Here is a 16,791-nt window from a genome sequence, read left to right as displayed (position 1 = left end):
ACTACTTGAGTATGTACTCTACACACTGCCAGAAGAAGCATGCAGTGTAAATGTAGCCTGATTGCCACAGCTGACCACAATCTATTTGAGCAGTGTTCTCAGTAATCTTAAGAGAGGTGGGGAGGGCAAAACTCACTGACATGTAAAGCTATAGTCAGGCGCCTTGTGAGGAGAACTGAAATGTTTGCATTTCCTATTTTTTGCAGGGGCCTCCTGTTTTAGCAGTTTGTCTATCAGCCCTGAATGTGATATGGCAGGGCTATGGGTAGGAAAACTGGAGCTGCGAATGAACCCTTGTTTGCTGTCTTCCTGGCAGGATCGCTAGCAGGCATGGCAAGACTGCGAGACATTGAAGAAACTTTTGCAGGTGAGGCGATCAAGGAGGACTACCTTCTCTTTTGCTTTAGGCTATAGGCAAAGGAGGTAGAGTAGAGAAGTTGAAAGGAACCTGCTAATCCTCTGCTGAACTGATGGTCACTTTTCAAAGGTAGCTATGAGGTAAAATAAAAGCTTAAGGCACAAACAATTAGGGTGGAAAAAAGAAAGGCAAAGAGTTCTCTCAGGACTCCACAGAATGGAAGCAAGTAAAGTTTCCTAAGAGAAGTTTCAGAGGGGTAGCCATGTTAGTCTGTTTCAGCAAAAACAATGAGGAGTCTTGTGGCACCTTAAAGACTAACAAATTTATTAGAGCATAAGCTTTCGTGGGCTATGACCCACTTTTTCAGATGTCTGGAGTGAAAAATACAGTAGGCAGGCATAAATATACAGCACAAGAAAAGATGGGAGTTGCCTACAAGGAATAGCTGGGGAATAGCTATGCCAAAAATCTGGCTGACCTGCTCTGGCTGTTACTAGCTAGCTGTGACAAGTGTTTAACTTGTAATGATACGAGGTGCCAGGGCTCAAGCAATTTTTTTACATTCATAACCAATACAGGAAGTCCAGAGGTGCCAGGGCTATGAACTGCCAAGCCTAGAGGTGCCGGGGCTCAGCCCGGGCAAGCCCTGGCACTAATTAAGCATTGTCTGTGACCAAATACAAGACTAAGTTATGGAAGAGAGGCAGGTATTGGAGCTGTACCCCTTATGAAAATATGTAAAGCAAAAAAGATAGTGTTTCTTTAACTGAATATATTGCCACATGAAAGCAGCAAGGAAAGCAAAAGTGTACAAATAATAACAGCACAACAGACATCTTACAAAAAGCCTGTATATTTTTCTGATCTTGGAGTGGAAGAGGTAAAACAGATTTGATCTAATCTCACATGAATCAGGGTGTGGGGGGGTTGTTCGTTTTTGTTCTGTTTTCTGTCACTTTATTGCCTTTGTTTTTTAAATTTCCAAACAATTTTGCTTTCTTACAGCTGTTCCATCTCCTCTTCCTGTTGCACGTAGAAGATGCTGGAACCTTAAAAGTTGCACACCTCTGGAATTATTTACAAGTGTCAAACAACAAATAATTATAATGATGACTAAGAATGCAAGTTGTAGTCCACTCATTATTGTCCAACGCTTACCATTTGAGAGGGTGGAGGGCTTGAATATTTGTAATGAGATATGAATGTGATCACACATTTGAATACAATACAAATGACAACTATTCATCATTGTTAAGGATCCAATGGTTGTTTTATGTGTCGATGAGTCTGTACTATCAGTCCAGAGCTTAATGAACAGGTGACCTCACTTTTGTGACATCACAAAGAGCACAACCACATCTGGTGTTAATTGGTACCCTTCCTGGCAGTCTCAGTAGAGAAGCAAAGGATTGCTACAGAGCTACTTTGGTGAAGCAGTGTTGAGAAGCCAGCATTGTTACTTCCCATATTGTACCACCACTCTAGATAAACAGAGGTCTTCAGTCTCCAGCACTGTTACTCTGCTACCTTTCACAAGCACTACATGTGCTAAAGATTTATATGTTACTGCAAATATCAATAGTGAAAACTTGTAATGCCTATGTTTTAGTTAGTAGAATCCATAAGGTATTCCATAAAGAGGCAATCACCATACTGCTTGATATATGCTGAAAAAGCCAGACAACTTGTGAGTCGAATGCAGGTGTCTCTTCGGTTCATTACTGTAGTTGGTTACAAATGGTAGTGTACAGACAGCTTTACTGAGAGGAAGCATTTTCAGGAGAAGGAATAGGAGCCCTAAGGGCATCTCAAAGAAGAAAACTATTATTTAGTATAGTTTAAGAGCAAGAAGATTATTGAGACTGCAAAATCACAGTAGCCAGGCCCTAGCTCAGAAAGCAAGTTTACACGGAAAGATTGGGATGTTAGCAAAACCTTGTGAGTGACTACTGTGTTTGGAGTCTCCAAATCCTGTTGTTTAAATCATTTTAACTGGCAGCAGTGTGCTGAATGGATTCCAGTGACTAAGCTGCCCATTAAATTGATAACATACATTTAATATTCAGGTCAGGTTTCTTCAATAAACAATATTTGAAAATAGTGACAACCTTCATTAAATGCAAAGATATATTTAGATAAAAGTGGGATAACAGCACAACTTTTCATAATTATTTCACATCCAGCTCATAACTTCTAAACCTTCAAGTATTATAAATCATACCTATTGGGACAGTAAGCTGTCAAAAACATTGTCACCCTTCAGAGATGCAATCACGACAAAGTCTCATTTGCGCGTTAGGCTTCAAGGGGATTCATTTATTTGATCTTCAACATTTGAATGAAGTGTTTACTCAAGGATCAATCTGCAGCCCCTGGCTATTCCCTCACTGAATAAATGACCCCGTGTGTGTAATTCAAGTGTGTTTGTGTTTAGTAACACGATCTTGTTAACTGTGGATGATAATACTCTGACAATAGTTAGGAGCGGACTTTAACATTAGTAACAGGCTAAGAATTGCTTCCCTTCAAAATGCTGCATAGACAAAAGACATGATTTTCCTTGCTTTCATGTTGCAGTAGCAGTGTTAAATGTCACATATTTGATTGCATGCCTTTCAAATCTTAAATATCTTGGACTTATTTCAGAGTTTTGAATATTGAGTAAATTATGTAAATCTGAAGGATTAACTGTAAGCTTGGTATTCTCCAAAGAGACTGTCGCTTTTACTTTTAAAGTCTTTCTGACCAAACGCAAATGCTACAAATAAAATTCTTGCAAGCCTCACCATAAAATTCTCTGTAGAATGAGTCATTCAGCTCAGATACCATGGCAATGGGCACAGAAGAAATACCAGATAGACAGAAGAAATGATCTGGATGATTGGTTATGAATACATTATTTACAGAAGGGGCATCAGCAGTAATAAAATCAGACATTTAGGAATTTGTCTATTTGAATAAATTAACTGGAGCACGATCTGAGTAATTAATTAGTAGTTAGGTGTCTACTAGTAGACAGATACTCGTAGAAGTATTCGGAAGTATTATTCTCCTCAAATAGAAATGTTGTCCCATTTTTCCTTAATTAAGTGATCCCAAGACCAGTGCCTTAGCTAACTGGCCTCTGAATCTGGTGTTTTCCTAAACAAGTGGATGAAGTTTACACCAAGGCTGATATATGTTGTATACCAAGCAGTGAATCCTAAAATCAAAGACAAACTTAGCAGCTTTCAAATTAGCAGGTCACAAACATGACTACGCTAAAGTAAACATATTTCATTTCCATACGCAGAAACCAAACTATTGGATTTTGCTCTGATTTGAATAGACCTGCCTGTAGGCAGACATATATAAAAATAATGCTGTAGATATAAAGCAAATGAGATTACACTGATAGTTGGATGTAGCTTTCTCAGCACTGTATATACTCCTTCTGTCAAATCAAACTTTTCTAATCTTCCACCTAGTATACTAGATCTGTGAAGAATGTGACTACATATAAAAGCCAAATGTGGCTCATATATATTCCTTATATGGACTGCACTGTGTTACTTGGATGTGAATTTTAAAACATACGAAACTATACATTATTTTAACTAAATAATTAGCCTAACATCTAGTGCAGATACAATGTTGCTAGAATGTATTTTTCAAAGAAATGGTTACTTACTGTAACTGTGGTTCTTCAAGATGTGGGCGCCCAGCGCATCGGAGCCAGAGAAAATTGCCTAGCAGTACCCATAGAGGCGGTGCTTGTGCCTCATTGCCTTAGACCTTCCCCCTGGCTACATGAGGTGGAGTTGCCCTGACCCTCCCTCAGTTCCATCACACCAAATGCCTAGAAACGAAACTCCAATGCAGAGAGGACAGAGGGTGGGTTGTGGAATACACGTCTGCATCATATCTCAAAAACTAAAGTTACAGTAAGTAATCATCTCTTCTTCTTTGAGTAGATGCAGCTGTATATTCCACGTAGGTGACTCACAAGTAGTACCCCCCAGAAGGTGGGGTCAGAGTCTACCAAAACAAGGACTGCAGGAATGCTCTACCAAAGCCTGCATCCACCTTGGAAGAAGTGGTTAAGGCGTCATGAACATATGTATCAATGACCATGTAACAGTCCTAAAATGTCCAATATGGAAACATCATTGAGGAATGCCATGGACGTTGCTTGTGCCATGTAAAATGAACTAGCACCCGCTGAGGGGCATAGCCGAAGCTATTTCATATGCAGTCTTGATGCAGGATGTTATCCATTTGGAGATCGTCTGTGACGAGACCACTTGACCTTCCATGCGATCAGCACAAACAAATGAGGTGAAGCACAAAATGGTTTAATCCTGTCCAGATAAAAGGCTAGACATCTCCTGACATCTAACATCACCCTCAAGAGATCAATGAACTTAGGAAAGAACACAGTTAAATATACCGCTTGTTCAAATGAAACTGAGAAACCACTCTGGACACAAATTTTGGATGTGGTCATAAAGTCATTTTGTCTTTGGAGAATTGTGTATAGGGAGGCTCTGCCCACCAGAGCCTGCAACTCACACAGTCTGCTTGAAGATGTTATCACTAACAGGAACACAGTTTTCTGACTTAAAAGTGGAAATGGACAAGAGGCCAGGGCTCAAATGGAAATCCCATTAAGGCCACTAGGACTGAGTTACGGTCCCACAGAGGAACCAGTTCTTGGACCAGAGGAAGTAGACAAAGGACCCTTTAAAGAATCTTGTTACCATGGCATTGGAGAAGACGGATCTTCCCTGAATAGTGAGATGAAATGCCAGTATCGCTGCCAGATGCACTTTCAATAAACTCAATGCAAGCCCCAATGACTGAAGGTGCAGCAGGTACTCCAAAAGGCCAGTGTTGGTTGGATTCCATGGGCTAATGACCACACCAAAAATAACTTCCATTTCGCTGACTAGGTCATCCTGGTGGAGGGTTTTCTACTGTTAAGGAAGACTTGTAGGTCAGCGGCCGAACACAGCTCTTCCTTCTCATTCAGCCGTGCTATGCAGGGAACTCAGTGCTGGATGCAAGGTGCGGCTCTGTTTCTGAGTGAATAAGTTGGGATGGAGCGGGAGCGATATGGGAGGTTGAAGAGAGAGAGCAAGAAGGTTGGAGAACCAGCAACGTATTGGCCACACCGGGGCAATGAGAATGACCTTGGCCTAATCTGCCTAGAGTTTGAGAATGACTTGAGGGATGATCAGGATTGGGGGAAGGCATACGGGAGAGCCAACTGCCAGAAGAACATCTACTCAAAGAAGAATCTTTATTATCCTTTCAGTCAACATACTGATGTCAGCAATGATCAGAGTCTAGTACAGTGGTTTTCAGCCTGTGGTCTGCAGACACTTGGGGGTCTGCAGACTATGTCTAAGATTTCCAAAGGGATCCACATCTCCATTCTAAATTTTTTAGGGGCCCGCAAATGAAAAAATCTTGAAAAACACCAATCTGCTGTATTTCAAAATCTGGAGCATACAGTTCACTTAGTCATCTTTTTACGAGTAGCTCTAACAGCAAGCAGCAACAATGAAATTACATGGCTAATTTTTTTTTCTTTGAGTGTTCAGAGCATTTTTTAAGTTTAAAAACATTGTTTGGCTCAAGCAGCAGTGGTGTTTAATTTTTGCTAAGAACTGGTGACAACTCAAAGGGAATGTTGAATCGTTGTTCCCAACTATAGTACATAATGATGATAATAATTAATAACGTCACCACCTTATTTTTATATATCACTGTACAAGAGTTTGCCGGGGCTCGACCCTCTCCGGGCGGTGGGGAGCCACACCGGCTTGCTACACCCCATTGAGCTTGGAGAAGATTCGTCCGGACGTGGGGTCTCTCTTGGCAGCTCTTGCTGTAGCCGGAAGAAACACAGTAAGCCCGGCCCTGGCTCAGGGCGGGGCAACAATGCCAAGTCAGGGCTTTGGCCCTCATTCAGGGCTGAGCAACAAATAAGTAAAGAGGATTAAGCCCAGGCCCTAGGTCAGGGCGGGGCAACAAACGCTGAGTCAGGATCTCAGGCCCTCAGTCAGGGCTGAGTAACAAGTACAAAAGCCCAGGCCCCAGGTCAGGGTGGGGCAACAAACGCTGAGTCAGGATCTCAGGCCCTTAATCAGGGCTGAGTAACAACAGGTCCCAGCCTTCTCAGGCCAGGGAGAGGGGGAGTCTGCCACCCACGAGTTGGGTGGCAGGGGGGACGCAGGCCCTCCCACTCCACTACGTCCCAGCCCGGGGCCCTAGCAGTGGCAGAAGACCCGCTGCTGTCAGTGGGGATCCTGGCCGCAACACACCGACATAGGCTCTGGCAGTGCTGCAGCCAGACTGGGGTCGGCTGCCCCCGGACTACTTCCACACTCCCCCTCGGGGCCTACCTGGGGCCTGGTGTCGGCCTCTGGGGGATCCAGGACCATGGGTTCTTCAGGGCAGGGATTGATTGGCAGGCCCGGTGGCTCCTCCGGATAGCGGGCGCAGGGCAGGCCCGGCAGCTCCTGGCGGCCGCCTTGGGCCGCGGAGTTTTCGCAGCCACGAGCTAGGCTGGAGACGTCTGGTCTCTCCGGCGGCTGGGGCCTTACTGAGCTCTGAGGGCGAGCCTTTATACTTCCAGGTCGCCGCCTGACCCTCTGGGGGGCGGGCTCTGAGCTCCCTAGCTCCGCCCACTCCGGCCTCCGGATGGGGTCTTCCCCCCCCAGGGTGGCGGGGAGCCACATCGCCTCGCTACAATCACCTTTCTTCCTGAAAGTCTGCAAAGCACTTTACAGACCATATGTAGAATTCATTCATCCCTGAAATGCAGTGACCTCTGGAACGAAATGTGGCAACTGTTTTACAAAGCATAGGAACACTGAAAAGTCTCCAGCTCGACAACTTCATCAGTGTGTTATGTGAGCACTTAAATAGATAAAAATGCAAGTTGATGTTCTACTGTTTCACTTCAAAGAACAGGATGTATTCTTCTCATCATTTAATTATAGAAAAGTTATGGCACAGAGATTGGAGAAGTAATCTGTTCAGATGGTGGTAAAATTTGTGGCCATTCTCAACTGCTTTAGTAGGGGATGCCACAGGAATCATTTCGGAGAAAGTTTTTCTCTAGCTTGCACTGATTTCTCTTTTGTTGTTCAGAATTTCATCTTCCCACAGGAATGCAGCTGTCTTGAAAGTTCTTGCTTGCAGAGGGAGAGGGGTTTCTGAGGCAGGCTGGGCCCAGATCATTGAAAATCAAGACAAGACTCTTGAACTTGACTTGTTTGATGGGCACTCAGTGAAGAGAATTAAGAAGTTTGTATTAAGCATAACTAGTTTTATGAGCTATCATTGGCCTAAGTTGCTCAGCGGAAGGACTGCTGCTTTCTGGGCCAACAATTTTCTTGACTGTCTCTGATTACACTCCCAAATACAGTGCATTGTGTTGTGAAGTTCGAAGGTCAAGAAGTCATAGATCACCATGGCCAAGTCTCATCTGTCTGAATGGGGCAAAGTCTCCTGGACAGCCACAGGATGGGGAAAGGTGTTATCTGAATTGTTGCAATTATAAGGGTACTATACAATAAGGCAATCTTTGTTAGTCAAAACTGTGGCATAGGGCCATTAGGTAGATCCTACGGGTATGTAACAGGAAGTAGAGCAAGAGAATTTGAGACAGACTAAGGACTTGTCTACACATTGTGGTGATGTTTATTATGGGGACATGGCTTCTAAAATGTTGCACTTTAATTGATCCTTGTAGACCTGCTAGTGCACTTGAAAGTTTCCCTACTGCGCTTTAGTGTGCACCAGCAGTGACTACAAAGACCAATTAATGCACAACATATAAAAACATAACAGCCATACTGGGTCAGACCAAAGGTCCATCTAGCCCAGTATCCTGTCTTCCGACAGTGGCCAATGCCAGGTGCCCCAGAGGGAAAGAACAGAACAGGTAATCATCAAGTGATCCATCCCCTGTCGCCCATTCCCAGCTTTTGGCAAACAAAGACTAGGGACACCATCCCTGCCCATCCTGGCTAATAGCCATTGATGGACCTATCCTCCATGAATTCATCTAGTTCTTTTTTGAACCCTGTTATGGTCTTGGCCTTCACAACATCCTCTGGCAAGGAATTCCACAGGTTGACTGTGCGTTGTGTGAAAAAATACTTCCTTTTGTTTTTTTTAAACCTGCTGGCTATTAATTTCATTTGGCGGCCCCTAGTTCTTGTGTTAGGAGAAGGAGTAAATAACACTTCCTTATTTACATTCTCCAAAGTGCACTTTAGAAATCACATCCCCATAGTGAGCAGTACCTCACCGTGCAGACAAGCCCAAAGTTTAGGGGCTTTCTGAATCAGACAATGAATCGGATTTAAAACCATTATACTGTTTGTGTAATCATTAAATAAAAGCAGTTCAATGAAACCTAAGTCTCCTCAAGAATATTACAAAAAAAAAAATTATTGCTAGAGCTAAATAAAGTAAGGTAATTCTGTTTTGTGGAGGTTTTTGTTACTCTGAAATTTGGTTTCATTACAATTTCAAAGCCCTGATGTCCCCAACTCCCAAGCAGTCCACCCTGGAGCCAGGAACCTGGAAAGCTTTGAGGTCCCTGATTCCAGGGCAGTCTGTCAAGCAGTCAGCCAAGAAGCCAGGCAGACAAGCTGGCAGGAAACCAGGCAGGGTTCTGTTGCAATTTAGTTCCCCGGGACGGACAGCAGACTGCGACCCAACATCGTCATGACGGACGCAGAAAAGAAGAAGGTCCTCATCATAGACGTCATGGTGCCTTTTGAAAACCGGTCACCGGCCCTCCACGAGGCCCGAGCACGGAAGGCGTCAAAGTACACCCCGCTGGCCGAGACCCTGAGAGCCCAGGGCTACGAGGTCAGATACACGCCCTGATCGTGGGAGCCCTGGGCTCGTGGGACCCCCACAACGAGCTGGTTCTGAGAGCATGCAGAGTCGGTCGACGCTACGCCCGGCTCATGAGACAGCTCATGGTGTCCAACACAATCAGGTGGTCCAGAGACATTTATACAGAACACATCACAGGACACCGTCAATACCACACTGAGTAACTGAGACCGCTGACCAGGGAAATAACCCACTTCCTTCCCTGACGGACCAAGGGACGCACCCCACCCATGTACTTATCCGCTACACCGATACTGACTTGGACTCCTTAATCATTCCATGGGTGGCGTACCCGAGCCCACTTATCCACTGACACTTTAAAAACCCTTGCACCCCAATCTGGGTCTATGCAGGTTATACGATATGTATGTATCTTTTCATCCTTGCAAACGATACCTGTACCCCCCATATCTGAAGCCTGACCCCAGATGTACAGTACCTTCCCTCTTAACTCGTGTATATTTCATTTTAAACATTCACTTTAATAAAACTGAAGTCTCCATAGAATGTTTCAATTTTGACAAACAGGCAAATTCTGACAAAAAAGTTGTTCTGCAGAATTTTGCCAACCATCTCCAGTAATTGTCTCCTGGTATCCTGGCCAACTGCTTGCACTTCTGTGGAATCCCTTAGGGACAAAAAATGATCAGGACCTCATTTTTCAATCTTACCTAAAATGGCAGCACATGCCATAGCAAAGTACTCCCTAGCACCTTGCTGGAGCATTGATTGAAGGAAAGAGAGAAGGTGCCTCCTATACTGAATCATCCCCATCTTTTGGACTGCTAATACTAAGTCTACTTCTATGCCAAGAGGTAGAGGTGTGATTCCCCAGCTCATGTACACCTATTCATGTTTGCTCTCATAGAGCACGTAAATAGCAGTATAGCCGTGGTAGGACGAGTAGCAGCTGAGCCATGCCGCGTACATACCCACCAGTTTCAGGCATGTTGTACACAGCACAGCTCAGCCGTGCCTCCATTGCAACCACCCATTCTACTGCAGCTACACTGCCATTTATACTTGTGCTAGTTTGGTGTGAGCCAGCGTGAGTATGTGCACACATGCTGGGGACTCACACTCCTAGCTCATAGATGTAGTCATAGATAAACAACACTGCAATAGATTAAAAACTGCAATAGATGTTGGCATCAGTTATTATACACATTACATCCGGCAGACATTTTTATTTCCCTATCTTTCAATTACTTTAAAAATAAACAAACACTAAATGTGTCATCTAGAGGTATGAAGAAAAAGCATACACATAGGGAATATTTTTATGTACAGCATATTTGGTGGGGAGGAAAAGATAATCACAAAGGTGTTTAATGTATAAACTGAACATTAAGATGAGCGAAATGAAATTGTTTGTGTACCTGGGAATAGCCGATTACATCTCCATTTTCATCCAGTACATTAAAATTAATTATTGGACCCTGGACATCAGGACTGCTGAAGTCTGAATCACTGTAGATACGTACAATGGGTGCTCCATTAGCATATTTTAAGGTAGACAGCACAGTGTAGGTGTAGTGAGATAAAGCAAAGGTATGATGTTTTATGTTCTCCATGCCACCTAAGAGGAAAACAACATATCTGTCAAATACCTTATTCTCTTGAAACTTTTTATTTAATAAGATAGCACAGCTGGAAGCCAACCAGTGCAAAGCCTGGAAAGCCGTAATTAGCTCCTTTAAATCATCATACTTCTCAAAATTTTCTTTTCTTACAATGAGCTTTAGTGGTGCTATAATGTCACAAGAGCCACCTACCTCTGAGTTAATCCACATAACTTTTCAGCTGGGAAAATTTGAGTTTAAATTTGAATGGGTCTGTACACATCACAAAATCATTCTGGCCTACTTTTGTTAGAATGGCAGTTTTTGCTCAGGAGAGCCCAAGGACTGGAAAAGTAGTGCTGCAGATCAGGAAACTGTATACCAGTACTAACATAGGATGGAAGATTAGTTGCAGTGCATAGTCCTATATGAGGCTACAAAACAAAGGTTTTCATTTGTGATCCCATCTCCCATGACAGTTATTTAATTTTATACAGAAAGGATACTCTTCTCAGTCTACACTTCTGCAGAAGAGGAAAGAGAGAGGATGGCCCATATTCTGCCTTAGCTCACACTCATGAAAACTCATTTGCTTTAGTGGGGTTACACAGGGTGTAAGTCAGCACAGAATTTGGCCTGGACAGTAACCAGCAGTATGCTTTCTTTCCCTTCTTCTTTGCTACACCTAACGATTCAAAAGTGAGGACCTCCAAGACCTGCAACTGAGTACCGATATTTGGGGAAGTTGCAACATTACGCTCTAATCTCCTCTGAGCAGCAGTCGTGTCATCTGTTTGTTGTCATGTGTATTTTTAACACAGAAAAGAGCTGTCGACATCTGAGACTAATCAAAATAACAATAATACACTTTTACTGTCTGAAACAGAAAAATTACATTATTTTTGTAGTATTTATTTCCAGTTTCAAAGTGGCATGCTGTCCTTTTTAGCTATGTTAGTTGGGAAAATGAAGTGAGTGTAGTCATAGAAATGGTGAACATATGGTGAAGAACCTCTATGTTCTGCACAGTGAGGGGAAACAAGATACAGGATGAACACCAGAAGGCCATTCAAGGAGTCTTGTGAGAAGCTATTTAGCATGATTTGCTGATGTTTGTCATGATAAACTTGGCAAACTTCTCTCTAACACTTAGTTCCCAAAGGACTTTCATAGTGTCACAGACTTTGAGAAGAAAAGTGCTGCCTAGCCTAAGACGTCCTGCACATTTTCTGCTAGAAGGTGGTAGCGTTGTTGAGAAAGGTTATTTCTGTGATACTGCCAGTGCTAGCTGCCTTATTAGATCTGACTATACTGGCAGTTTCTGAGATGTCTTTAATCGCCTGATGCAGAGCTTTTCCAAATTGGCAGGAACGTTTTGATGGAATATTAAGATACTTTCTTTGTAACTTGTTGAAGAAATCTTTCAGTCTATTTTTCAGAGCACGTATCCTGCCTTCAATTCTGTATTAGCCTTTAGCCATTCTTGATTTAAAATTTCTTAATCACATTTCTTTGTGCATTGGTGAGAGACTGATGAGTCTCTTAATTATTTATCCTCACACAAATGCAACAGCCTGCAGTTGTCCCCTGCCATACTCCTGCCCCCTGCCGAGGAGGTAGATGGCAAGTAATGTAGCCAAGTGCCTGTATTTTCACAGAGCAGAATGAGTCACGATTAGGGCTGACGTATTGTCAAAGAAAATTATTCAAAACAATTGCCAGTGGGTCATGGTTAATGCTGACCAAAAAAAAAAAAAAAAATCACAAATATATGACTCATTCATTTTTTTTTTTTTTTTTTTTTTTTACAGAATGCTCTGTGCTGCCCCCTACATAATTTTTGTGATTCCCCAACTTCCTTTCTGCCTGCTGTGACCCAGGGAGTGGAAGGAAGGGGAAGAAAAATTGCAACAGATCTTCAGCCTCCCACTGGGGGCTGAATCAATGCACATGGTCGTACATGGTGGTAGAAGGGAATAAAATCAAGGGGGGTCACGCTATTTGAGATAAATAAGGATCGGTTACCAGATGTTACGACTGATTACTTGGTATTTGTTAGTGTATTTTATTTCTGCATTTTGTCCCCTGCACATAAATTTCTGTGACTGTTCTTATGTCAGGTTCCATGACACTGAAGATCTGGATTTTTTTTTTATGAAGTGCCTATTTGGTGTCAGGAGCGGTGGCAGATTTTAAAACTTTTGAAGGGGATATATTTGAGGAATGGCCTGTGATCTTCAGCTCATTGCAAGGGGGGTCGAAGGCTCACTCAGTCTATAATTTTAGTGAATTTTAGCTGTTTCATTAAGAGACTCTGCAGTTATTTATTAATCTAAATGATTTTTAAATGGCGAGCAGCATACATGTTATATATTATTATTTCAGTGATGGACACCTATCTAGGGCAGACCAGGTCACACTTACTGATGGAGTTTGATTACTACTGTTGACCAAAACCAAGTGTGCAGGCACATACCTATTGTAAAGGTTATGCATGGTTGTGTAATTTGCATTCACTATTGTATACCTCTGCCTAAGGCATGAATTCATAATTCATACACTTGTCTGGTGTAAATGTATATATTTCCACTAATACTTTTCTTATTGCTTTATCACTTGCGTGTATGTGTGTGGGTGTTTTAACTTAATGTCATTTCAGGCTTCGGCATTTCATATTTTCTGTTTCTAGTGACACAGCATTTTGCACACTATCTGTTGGCACAGTGAATAGCATAACAAGTATTTGCAATGGTTTTTGAACATCAGAGATTGCCGAAAGTTGCTCATTACTTTCCCGCACTGACCCCCTTCCAGCAATATGCCATTTACCCCGTGGTGTTGGTGTTAGGTACTATGCTATCCTGGCTGGCTGTACCATTTCTTTGTTTGTGCCCTGAGGCATCATGATGGTGTCAGCACAGACGTTGACACTGCTGCTTTACCCCTGAGCTTTTCATACGGATTACAGAAACTGATGGGGTGGTGGTGCTGAAATGTCACTGGGTCCTAGGTGTTCCTTTACTCCATGGCTGCTGTGTTGCTGCTGCCATCACTCATATTAGCTAGCTCATAATGGTACTGCTCCGCCAGAGCCGCAGTTGTTAGTGGAGGGCACATTGCAGGTACAAGTTCATATCCTGCCGTTTTTAAACAGACTATATTTCTTCTGTCTGGATTTGTTCTCTTATGGCCTGATCCAAACCCTACTGAAGTCACTGAAAGTCTTTTCACTGACTTTGATGGGCTTTGTCTCAGCTCTTCTCATCTGTAATTTTCTTGCCCCTCTGCTGTTGTGCAAAAAAGAAAAAAGTGTTTCCTTTCTACTGTCTACCATTATACTCAGATGGAAAACAAATACGTCTTTTAAATTTGCGTGGCTGCTGAGTAGCTTTCTAGGTTATATCAAATCTATTTGCTGCTGCCAGGAAATAAATCCAATAAACATTATACTTTATTCAGTGATGTACACATACACAATGTGAGAATTTCACTCTATTCTGCTTCCTTTTCAGTGCTCCGTATAGATTAACCTAAAATGAATTCCCAGTCCCTAGAGTGTGATGATAAACAAATAACAGTTATTACTGATGTCTTATGGAAGTAGGATACACAAGTCAATACAGACTTTGAGCCTGTTCCTGCAAAATGCTGATGCCTTTAACCGAGCTTAGCTCCCTGCAGGACTAGACCTCTGACAGGGTATTCTGCGTTCCACACCTATTCACCATGAACAGGAACAACATGGCCAGGCAGGAGGGTAGAAGCAGAAGAGAACATGTAGATTTTTGGTCTTCTTCTGTAGAACCGGGGAACAGACCTTATGTAGAGTTTCATCTAAACCAGGGGTAGGCAACCTATGGCACGCATGTCAAAGGCGGCACTCGAGCTGATTTTCAGTGGCACTCACACTGGCTGGTTCCTGGCCACCGGTCCGGGGGGCTCTGCATTTTAATTTAATTTAATTTTAAATGAAGCTTCTTAAACATTTTAAATACCTTATTTACTTGACATACAACAATAGTTTAGTTATATATTATAGACTTATAGAAAAAGACCTTCTAAAAACGTTAAAATGTATTACTGGCACGCGAAACCTTAAATTAGAGTGAATAAATGAAGACTCGGCACACCACTTCTGAAAGGTTGCCGACCCCTGATAAACGGAGAAAGCATAGAAGGTATAGGCCAGATTTTGAAACCCTTATCCACACTAATGAGAGTTGCTCACTAGAACAGTCCCATTTATTTTAATTATAAACTATATGAATGGAAATGCTTTTTTCAAGAATAAAAATGTCAGTCATGGGAAAGATTGTTACCTCCTTATTCATACCAATCATCCCATCGATGGGTCTACCTGTGTGAATACGGGGAGTCACAATTTGTCTCAGTATTGGGATTTTTATTCCTCCAAATTAATTTCTAGCAATGTATAGATTATGACACACTTTCTCATATGATCTTAGGATACGATAAATAATTCACAGAAGGAAAGAACTTTCACTTTCTGTGACCAAAATATGCTACTTTCCCCACAGGACCAAGTGTCTGTGCCTAAAGTTGGATAGAGTCTTGCAGCATATTCAAATCTTTAAAATGCACCTACTGTGTGTACAATATGGAGGCCCTCTACACTCTCAGCACTAATTCCATGCATAATACTGTGTGCAATATAGGGATCCCGACTCTCTCAGCACTAATCCTGTGCATAATAATTTAAATCCTTTTATTCTCATCTCTCTCCCCCACCACCTCAACAGTTTTAGACTGTGGAAAGCAATTGCTTAATCCTCCATTCAGGATGTTCTACTGAGACCAAACATGAAACACATACCCAGTGTTTATCTTAATGAGCAGAAGGCTTTTTTGCTGCCCCATCTCTCCCTTCTTTAGAACAGCTAATTTACACTCCTGTCTTTATATGGTAAGGAAGGTTCAGAGTCTTTACTCTGAGTAAACTAAGCAGAACATTCTGAGAAAAGCAGCTATTAATTTTCAAACATCACAACCTCAAGAATTTCCTTGTTCTCAGCTTCTTGGGAGCAGTGTGGAGAGGAGATGCTGCACATGTTCTTTGGCTTGATTCTTAACGTATCCATTTTAATTATTAGTGAAATTCCATTTGGTTTAGGCACTTGTTTGATTGAATACCATACAGTGCTACAAATCAATTACAAATTTAAGTCATTTCAATGACTATTTGCAATGAGATCCCCCCTCCCACTTCCTTTCATGAAGGCAGGCTTTGGTCATATTACTAAAAAGACTATACAAAGCATAACATTTCAGAATGGCCCTGGCCCACCAGAGAAGTGGTAGGATAGATGAAAACAGAAATAGAGAGGTTTTTGAAAAACCCAGGATATTTAGTACACTATATATAATAGCTTATAGACTAGCTCTCCAAGGTACTTAGGTGATATAAGTCCTCAGAGTTTCTTTAACAGAGCAATAAATCCATACCTAAAACACTTAGACAAGCAGAGCTCAGGAGGTGTTACCTCCCAGGGTCTTTCTCAGTCCAGCAGAAACCACATCCTCCCTTGGCAGTCCTCTCAACTATTAAGTGGGAGAGGAGCCTGTATTATAAAGGCACTGAAATCTTTCTCTTTTCCAGCATCCCTTGCAAAGAGGAGTGTGACAACCAAGCCGCTCTGTTATGAGTGGCTCAGCCTCATGTGGCTTTCTCCTTTCTCTGTCTAATGGAGTAAGCCTACACTGCACAGTCTCTTGAAACCATCATGTTAGAGCTTTTCCAGAGCTTGCTTCTTGGTGACTGGTCTTTCCAACTCCTGAAAGCCAGTCTGCTAGTACTGAGAAAATCAGGAAGCAGTGACCTCTTCCTCTCTCAATGCTCCAATCTCACACAGACAGGGGTAATAAATCTAGCTTACTATTAAGCACTGAGTTTTCTTCCCCCAAGACCCTTACTTTATTCCCCAGCCACATCTTCTTACTGTGCATTTT

At 42.4% G+C, this 16,791-nt stretch overlaps 1 protein-coding gene across 1 annotated transcript in view; it reads right to left on the bottom strand.

Moving 5' to 3' along the window:
• The window catches only part of MOCOS (molybdenum cofactor sulfurase), a 386,193-nt gene that overhangs the window by 81,949 nt on the left and 287,453 nt on the right, over nucleotides 1-16,791 (bottom strand). The window contains exon 6 of the mRNA XM_065397684.1: nucleotides 10,642-10,841. Within this exon, the coding sequence (XP_065253756.1) occupies nucleotides 10,642-10,841 (200 nt within the window). The remainder of the gene's footprint in view (nucleotides 1-10,641; nucleotides 10,842-16,791) is intronic.

Source organism: Emys orbicularis, chromosome 2, assembly GCF_028017835.1.
Source record: "Emys orbicularis isolate rEmyOrb1 chromosome 2, rEmyOrb1.hap1, whole genome shotgun sequence".
NCBI classification, from domain to species: domain Eukaryota; kingdom Metazoa; phylum Chordata; order Testudines; family Emydidae; genus Emys; species Emys orbicularis.
Note: the sequence above shows the minus strand (reverse complement) of the source record. Positions and strands in the feature narration are given on the sequence as shown.